This window comes from Neltuma alba, unplaced genomic scaffold, assembly GCF_004799145.2.
Source record: "Neltuma alba isolate B1F8T4 unplaced genomic scaffold, ASM479914v2 tig00003697_pilon, whole genome shotgun sequence".
In the NCBI taxonomy this organism is placed as follows: Eukaryota; Viridiplantae; Streptophyta; class Magnoliopsida; order Fabales; family Fabaceae; genus Neltuma; species Neltuma alba.
The window spans coordinates 174998-184570 of NW_021633393.1; the positions used below are offsets into that span (position 1 = coordinate 174998).

At 37.8% G+C, this 9573-nt stretch overlaps 2 protein-coding genes across 2 annotated transcripts; both read left to right on the forward strand.

Annotated features, from left to right (window-relative positions):
- Positions 1 to 891: 891 nt before the first annotated feature.
- LOC114742261 (disease resistance RPP13-like protein 4) lies at positions 892 to 2322 on the forward strand. Its single transcript, XM_028930535.1, has one exon. It carries the CDS (start codon positions 892 to 894, stop codon positions 2320 to 2322), a length of 1431 nt encoding a protein of 476 aa, XP_028786368.1.
- A 2871-nt stretch (positions 2323 to 5193) lies between these two features.
- On the forward strand, positions 5194 to 6935 carry LOC114742262 (uncharacterized). Its single transcript, XM_028930536.1, has 2 exons — positions 5194 to 5279; positions 5363 to 6935. The coding sequence occupies exons 1-2, from the start codon at positions 5194 to 5196 to the stop codon at positions 6933 to 6935; spliced, it is 1659 nt and encodes a 552-aa protein (XP_028786369.1).
- Positions 6936 to 9573: the final 2638 nt, after the last annotated feature.

Sequence of the window (9573 nt, forward strand, 5' to 3'; positions counted from 1 at the left end):
TGGTTATATTAGTTAAACTGCGTCTATGCACTTATAAATTTGAGTATAAAATATGGACACTTCTATTTTTATTATTAGTAATTAAAATGTGTACCTAAAACAAATTGACTAAATTTTGTCTAGATATCGTATTATTTAAAAATTTGTAAATATGAAACTTCGGTTGATATATGCATGAAAATGTGTCTAATTTGCCCCAAAAAAAAAAAAAAAAGAAGAAGACTAATGCTGTTTTTGATCGTTTAATTGAGGTCAACAATTTAACATGTGATAATGAATGATATAAAAAATTAAATTTTAAACAAGCATTAAAAAAATAATACAAATATATTGGATAGTTTTATCAATCAAACCAAATTAGAAAAAGAAACAAAAAGAGGGGAAAAAATGTTCTCCATATGCTTTTAAAAGTGGCATTAGAATACTACAGATGATTTCCTCTCCCCCAAGTTAGATATAAATTCAATTCGTGCTCGTCCCTTCTCGTCTTATTATTATTATTTTTTTAATCTGTTCTATTCCAATCGGAGCGTTTGGGAATTATACTTTAAAAAATGACGCAAATTAAACTCTTTTAAATCATCGTGTATTTATCTTATAGAAAGCAAAATTATTTAAAATAATAATTTAAATTTCTTTTGATGAAAAAGTCTAAATTTAATACTCATATTTCATATAGCATTGCAAGATTAAAATGTCATTAATAAAATTATATCAACCGAGAAATTGCCGGGTAGCGTAGGTAAGTGTCCATGCAGTGAAATGTTTAATAAAATTTAATGTAAAGCGAGCGTTCCACCGAGGGGATGGATCGGAGGCAAGTTGGCTTCATGCTCTGGTGCTCATGCCCTTATCCCCACAGATAACGTTTCCATCTCTTACGCTCCGAACATGTCGAGCCCAACAAAAACAGATCCAACGACAGATCTGCCCGGACTGCTGCCTCGACTCAAGAAGACCTTCGACGAAACCGTTGAAGATGTTTCATTAGCCAAAGATGTCAACAAGACGATCGACCAGTATTTGAAGAATCAATTCCTACTGGACGCCAAGTCGCAACAGGAACTGCGCCCCCGATTCCGGGAACTCGATCGCCTCTGCAGAACTACTGAACCCTCTCATTTCCGTTCTATCCGTGAGGAGCTCATTCACATAAACGAATTTCTGGGCCAACGTGCCAGTGAGGCCAATCAGCACGATTTCCAAGCTTTATCTGAGACGGAGCTGAATATTATAAACCACGCGGAAGAGGATCAGCTCGTGAAACATCTTCGGGCGAGTTATGAATTTTTCTGCGGGCTTGATGAACTTAAGCGTGACCCGAGAATTTGCTTGTTTCTGGCAATTTTCCCTGGAAATGCTGTTCTGAGAAAAAGATTTCTTATTTATTGGTGGATTGGAGAAGGGTTGGTCCTGGACGAGGAAGAAGGCGAAAAAGTATTTGAAGAGCTTTTAGATTTAGAATTACTCATACCCCATGGCAAGTGCCCGAGAGTGAGTAAATGTCAAATTTCCCCTTGGGTCCGTTGCATGTTGATCGCACTGGCCAAGAAAGAGATGCTTTTGGTCATAAAGGAAGAGGAAAAGATACCACGTTTTGATCTTGCCCATTCCCGGCGGACTTGTTTGATCGCTGGTCACTCCTCTGATTCGGGAATTAAAACAGAATCCACACCGCCGGAGAAGTCGAGGACCATTTTTAATGTGAATGAGAGAGATCTTCATTTTCAAGACCAATGGCTTGCTAAACTGAAGACATTGATGGTGCTTCAGCTTGGTCGTTGGCAGGTTTCTCCCACCCATCACATCGAAGTTCAAGATGAATCGTTCCTAACCGGAGGTTTGAAGACCCAGAAACTCCTCAAGTATCTCAGCCTCCGTGGGATTTCAAGAATAACTTCACTTCCTGAGTCCATCAGAGAACTGGTCAGCCTCGAAATTCTGGACCTCAAGGCTTGTCATAATCTAGAGACCTTGCCTGATGCGATTGCATCATTGGAAAAGCTCACACATTTGGATGTATCTGAATGTTACTTGATGGAAAGCTTGCCAAAGGGGCTCCACAACCTCCCTTCGCTGCAAGTACTTAAGGGATTCATAATAGGCAATTCACATAAGACTCTCATTAGATTAGAGCATCTTCCAAATCTGAAGACTCTGAAGCGATTGAGCATACATATAGGGAGTGAGGCTACCATTGAGAAAGATGATTTCAACAACTTGAAGGATTTGCCAAGGGTCAGGTGTCTGAAAATATCTTGGGGCAAAGAAGCCGTTTTAAAGTCTGTCTTTTCCGCCAGAGCTACAAAAACTGGATCTTGAAGGCATTCCTGACTATAATATGCCAGGATGGTTAACGCCTAGCAAACTGACGAATCTGGAGACCCTATACATTAAGGGAGGAAAGCTCAGGAATTTATCAAGTAATGGCGAGAAGTGGAAAGTGAAATATTTGGTCATCAAGTATACCAACATGCCGACAATAACCAGCGAAGAAATTCTCAAGCCTATGTTTCCTTCGCTCCAATACGTGAAGAAGGTTAGGTGGGTCACAAGTGGTAAGCAAGAAGAAGTTGAGTTTGAGTGGCCTTAAACACGGACGAGGCCATTGAGTTTCAAAAAAAATTTCCACTTCCAAATTGTATATGAAATAAAGGAATATTTGTGGCAGACAATTGTTTGGGGCCTAATATTATCATTTTCCCAACCAAGATCATACAAGAGATGATACTCTCCTCTGTTTCTGGTTGATTTTATGTTTGCCTTATCATCTTGTTGTTTGTATTGGGTGTTATTGCTGATGAAGTCTTTTGATTTTCACAATTCAGAGGGTTAATTAAAAAAAAAATGTTCAGTCGCATATTTACATCAAATCTTCTTCTTTTGTGCCATGTATGTTTAATGTCATATAGATTGAGGTAAAAGATGATAGCATAACCAAAACAATTTATAAGCTTGACAAGTTTACTCTCCTATTTTGAACAAAAACAAAGAATTGAGATAAAACAACACCAAATTCATCCGTAGGAAACATTGGTCTGCTACTCTCTGTACTGCTATATATGATGATTACGAAATTAATGAAAAAAATAAAAGTACCTAAAGAAAAAAAAAATTCAAATAGAATACGAAGTTATGAAAAAAAATAAAAAAATAAACTTGATGTTTTACTGCATTTCAAACACAAATACTTCGTCAACAATTATAAAAATTATAAATGATAAAAAATAATTATGTTCCTAAAATTTGACAAAATTAAAACTTGAGGTGTGTGGATATATATATGTACACACACATTTAAATCAAAGAGAAATACATACTTAAACTTTTTATTTCCTATCAATCGAGATATGTTAGTTTTTCATAAATTATTGATTTTATAACAATTTTTTTTATTAACATCAGTATTATTTTAAAATCTGGCCACTTGTTTTATATGATACTTTCAATATATTTTACACGGATCAAAAAAATCTTTGAATTGTATCAACTTTTTTTTAAAAAAAAAACAATTTTCCTACGTTATTTATATTTAATATATACATTTTTAAAAAAATAACTATCTACACTATAATAAGTAAAGAAAAAATTAATTTATCAATTTTTATAATTTTACTCAATTTTGAATCAGGTCATAAATAAAAAGAGATGAATATTAAATTTTAAGATTAGTTAATTTTTTAAGATTTTTATTGATTTCTAAGGTACTGAAAATCGGACTGGTCGATGAATCGGTCGAGACAGTGGGTCACACCGAGACTAACTTGGAACAGTCAGACCAGTAATAATTAAAATAAATTTAATTTAATTAAAATGCATAAATACTTATATTTTACCAATAAAAATAATATTTAATTTTTATTGAAATACCATGTGAAATTTTTCTTTCTTTTTTTATTCTCTCTCCTCACGTTACTCACTGGATTCTATCTTTCTATTTTTTCACTTTTTCCCTTCCCCACTCTCTTCCTTTTATGTCTCTCTCCAACCTGTGAATGCTCTCTTTGGCCCACTTCAACACGCATGAGTGATAAGATGACAAGATTTGTTGGTATCATCTACTCTTCTTTACTCCATGAGTAGCATTTTCAATGGCGATCACTTTGCTCTGTAGTTTGTATGCGTATTGCCACTTTGCTTTCCAATCGCTACTATGAGTCTGTGACTGCCATCGTGCTAAGTGCCAGCTCATCCATAGTCGTCATAGTGCCGATTGCGTCTCACCCTCTCCAAAGATCTCACGACAGTCGCCATCAGAACTGTCAAGGGTAGGCTAACATAACCACCCTCATCCCTCTTGTTCTCTATTAGTCTTCTTTATCACACTTGACACTGGGAAAGTATTCGGCTTAAAAGAAGGGGAAGAATAAATTAAAGAAAAGGAAAAAAAAATTAAAGAAAAGAAGGGGCCGCATGTACTGTTCTTAAATGATGGCTCCCTAAACATGGGGATGGAGATTCCCATATCCGTAACGAAATTTCCATCAACCACAATATGTAGAAATCCCCCCCCCCCACACACACACACTGGGCACACTCAAGGTTATAACTTGGTATTTTGTGAGGCTCAAACATGCTTTCTTCCATCTCACAATTTCAGAAGCTAATACGGGGCCAGTGGAACATTCGCATAATTATCCTCTTCAGTCTCTTCCTTCAGATCTTCTTCCAGATCTTCCTCATCATTTCTGCTCCCTACAGAAAACACATCAGAGGAGGCTTCTTCATATTCTTTGTCTGGTTGGCTTATCTTCTCGCCGACTGGGCAGCTGGCTACTGCATCAGACTCATCTCCAACAATCAAGAGCAAAAAGCCACCCTCACACAAAACGATCACCTCATGGCATTTTGGGGTCCTTTCCTTCTCCTCCACCTGGGTGGCCCTGACACCATCACTGCGTTTTCTTTGGAGGACAATGAGCTCTGGCTCAGGCACCTTCTCGGCCTCGTTTTTCAGTCAGTCACAACTGCTTATGTCTTCCTTCTGACGGTCCCTCGGAACCCATTATGGTTGCCGACGATATTGATGTTTGTTGCCGGATTAATCAAGTACGCTGAGAGAACCCACGCTCTGTACATCGCGGCCATCAATAATTTCAGGAAGTCCTTGCTTCCAGAGCCGGGGCCAATTATGCGAAGCTCATGGAGGAATACTCTTCTAGGGTGACGGCCGAGCTTCCGGCCGAAATAATCATGATTCCGAAGACTGGTGAGACGGGAAAGATGGGAGCAGAAATCAGGAAACAGAGGGAGAGAAAAATGAAGGGTAAAATTGACTTGTATTACTGAGTTAACATCACTTAGTAAAGCTCCCCTAAATAAATAGCAGATTAACAGATCTTATACTTTATCATTATTACAGTGTGTTAGCTCCTGTTGCGCCATCCAAAGAGGGAAAGGAGATCGTGGCGATTGATATTTGCAAACTTGGGTTGGTGCAGAAAGCTTTCTCCTTCTTCCTAAAGTTTCAAGGTCTCGTCGTTGACATGATATACAGCATCAAAGACCGGCACCACAGCCGGAGATATTTTGAAAGCAAATCGGCAGAAGAGGCCCTCATACTCATAGAAGTTCAGCTCAATTTCATGTATGAAGCTTTCTACACCAAGGCCTCGGTGATTCGCCAATATTGGTTCTGGTTCTGGGGAAAATTCGTTTCCTTAATGTCCATTACGGCCACCCTCGTACTCTTCATTAAGGCAGACAGGCATGGTTTCGACAAGTTGGATGTTAGGGTGACTTTTGCGTTGTTGTTTGGCGCTCTGTTCCTGGATGTCATGGCTCTTTTCAAGCGTTTTTTCACTGATTACACTGCTACCCTCTCCGATGAATCTCTAATAGATTCCTACGCAGCTTCTCCTTACCAACAATTCCGAATCAGAATCTTCAAGTATCTCAATGGAATATTTTTGTCGTGGTTCCTCAAGCGGGGGAATCTAACTTGGACACGAATCCAGAAAGGCCCTTACCAAGGCTGTCACAGATTGTCCACCAAATTTTTAATGCGCAGATGGTCTGGATCAATCACGGGGTACAATCTGCTGAGTTACAGCGTGAACGAGTCAGTTAAGAGGGATCCTGATAATCTATGCCTCAAAATCTGGGTGTATGTACAGGATTTATTCTATCAACGGGACAGACGATCTAATATTAAAGACCTCCTTGATCAATGGAGGTATGAATCCGAAAACCCGTTCGTGAAAGAGCTTTGGGAATACTTGTTCGAAAAGCTGAAAGAGAAATCAGCTGGTGCTCAAGATATAGAGGCCATCCAAAGCATATGTTCTGCTAGAGGAGAGAAGGTTGTCCAGAAAAAAAACTTAGAAACCCTGAAGCCATTTGTGGATCCCAACGAAGTTGCTTTTGATCAAAGCCTTCTACAGTGGCACATTGCTACTACTCGCTGCTCCACCGAAGACGCTAATAATGAAGAGAGTGCTACTAGTCTCTCTTCCACCGAAGACGCTAATAATGAAGAGAGACAAATCAGCATGCTTGTCTCAGATTACATGCTATACCTTCTGGTTATGCAGCCCAACATGATGTCCGCCATAGCAGGAATGGGACAAAAGAGGTTCCAAGACACATGTGAAGAGGCCAAAAGGTTCTTCAAGAGGAGGAGCATTAATGCTCAGGATATGCTGAAGAAAGCTTGCGACATTCTAATGGAAGTGCCAACAGAACAAAAACCCGTTGATGTGAAGAATTTGACAGATAACGAGAAATGGAAAATGATAGCTCGTGTGTGGGTGGAATTGTTGTCGTATGCCGCGTGCCACTGCAGGCCTACGGGACACGTCCAGTTATTGAGTAAAGATGGCGAGCTCATTTCCTCTGTTTGGCTCTTGATGGCTCAACTCGGTCTCAGCACTCAGTTTCAAATCAAGGATGGCGACGGGAGGGTCAAACTCATAGCGGCTTACTCCCACAATTAAATTGAGAGGAGAGGGTGATCCATTTATATATAATTGCCTGTGCTGATTTGGCTGGTTAAATTGAGAGGAGAGGGTCATCCTGAATATGTATGAAGACTAAAGTATACTTGGGTTAAATAGTGGAAGTGTAAGTTGTAGGTAAGTGTATTCAGCTTATATTAAATAATTATATAAAAATACTCATTCTTAAAATATTAAATCGAAGTCCTCAGCATTCAGACTACAAAAATTTACAGCTATCTATGGAAAAATTTAACACTCGGTGAGATCCATTACAGTACGTATTGTTATGCAACACGCGGCGGGCCAGGATTTCACTCTTACCTTTTACGGGGAAAGTTACCTGGCTTAGTGACAACAGCTTCATGTCATGTCATTTCTTTATTTAATTATAAGATGTTTTCTTTTTTAATTTGCTGAGTTCTGTGTCTCTAGATCCAAAGAAGTTTTTTTCCCCCTAATTATGTTGCTTTTATTGCGGAAAATATTTTCATGATTGATTTAGGTAATGCACGTCGGGCATTTCTCCCTTTACACCTAATTACTTCGTTTCTGTGGCAGCAATATTTTCACAATTGCTATCAATAATAAACTAATTTCTATAAGGCCACCCAATATGTATAAAACTAGGAGACTTTAATTTCTAGTTCCATGAAAAAAGGGGAATGAATGGTACTACAGGTTAATAAATTGTGTAAACTCCAAATTGATCTTGGGTATTATGTGAGAAGTCAACTTGTTTTTTTCCCAAAATAGTCTGCATTATAGGTCACTAAGTATGATGGTAATTACATTTTTACAAGGTTTCTCTTATTTAAAGTTTGATGCAATTTTTTCACAAAGTAGGGTAATTTCACTAACAAGACAGTTCTGTTCGATGTTCAAAACAATATTGTGCACTAATTGTGAATCTTTTTTTAAAATTTGAATATTGATTGGTCATGTTATTACTAAATCCAACCTCTATTGATTCTATCAAATATAAACGATTTTTTTTAAAAAAAATTGAGGATGAATTTTATTTCAAACGTACCATATAAAAAAGTTTCAAGTAATATTATATTATTCATATTCCTATTCCCCTTTCGATGTCTCTCTATTCCTTCATTATTCATTCAACATCATACCAACCACGTATTGCCATAGTAGAAGGAGACCGGTAAAACATACATACTCTCTAATTAAGAATGTTGATTCCCTCACACACACACACAGCAATTACTGCCCCACACACACGCACATATTCATCGTTCTTCTTCGATCTCTTTTTTGTTTTCTTCGTATGATTTCCTGTGCATGCCTTCATGCAATTCCATCTCTGCTTCTGCTTCCTTAATCTCGAACTTGCCCTTTTCATTTCCCAATAATGAGTAAGACAGTAAAAGCGGATGAAGCAAACAAAAGAAATCTTTCAAATCTAACACCTTAATTTAATTTAGAGAAATTTAAATTTTTTCACATCTATTATGACATGTAATCTCACGAGTCATATATATGACATATCACTACTTTTAAGCTAGAAGCGTTTTTAAAAGTAGCTTTTGACTCAATTAATTTTCCTTTAAAGTTGAATAACACGTTCAATTTAAGATCAAATACGTAAACCATATTTAATCGTACAGAGCAATTTCATAGCTCAGAAAATGCTTTTTTAAGAGACAAAAGTTCAGCAGCGTACCTGTGACGAGCTTTTTTCAGCTTCGTCTGCATAACGTTTGAGGCTGTCGGTTTCAATTAGTCTGGCAATACCAGTTTTCCAGACCTCCCTTCCAAGTTTATCTATCAGACAAAACCATGCAGAAAAAGAATCAGAATTCACTGCGATACGAATTATACTATATTACTATGATTAATCACCCAGAACTAAAAATGATGACATTAGAATATTTTAATGACGTAATAAGTACCATGATTTTTTTGCAAGTGTTCTATTGTCTCGTTCAGGTTTTGTCGCCAGCATTTCTTAATATGTGTCACATAAACTTGTTTCAATCTTGGAGTTCTGAGAGGCTGCTTCACAAACGTGTTCATGTTTGGAACATCCTCCACTCTAACCATCTTTAACTCTGGCAGTTCACCAAAATCAACATCATCTTCACAGAAACTGGTGAGTGTTGGCATATGTTTAAGCACAAGTGTCTCCAACTTCTGGAACACTCGTTTACTATTTCCTCCTCCTCCTCCAAGAACTTGAACCACATTTTCACATCCATACAATGATAGCAATCTCAGAAGGGAGAGATGTTCGGCCACCGGAATGGAAAATAATTTTTCCATGATTCCACAACGCGTGATTTTAAGATCGGCCAGACTTTGGAACACTGGAAACTTAGGTTCCTGCTTCCACAGCTGCATATTGGGTAAGTTAGCCAACTCCAGTAATTCTAACATTTTCATTATACCCTCCTCCTTTACGTCGTCAAATAATACACGCGCTAAACTCCTCTGCAACAGAATATATATTTAAGCCATAAATTTAACGCTGCATATTTAAACGTTGGGATGATCATCATCGCAACGACGAAGAGATCACATGAAATACCTTTGAAAAACAGATTTACTACCTTGTCCAGTGAGTGATCTGCTGCTGCTTTAGGAGAAATGCTCCCTGACAATGTCCCAACCTCAGGACAGTTGA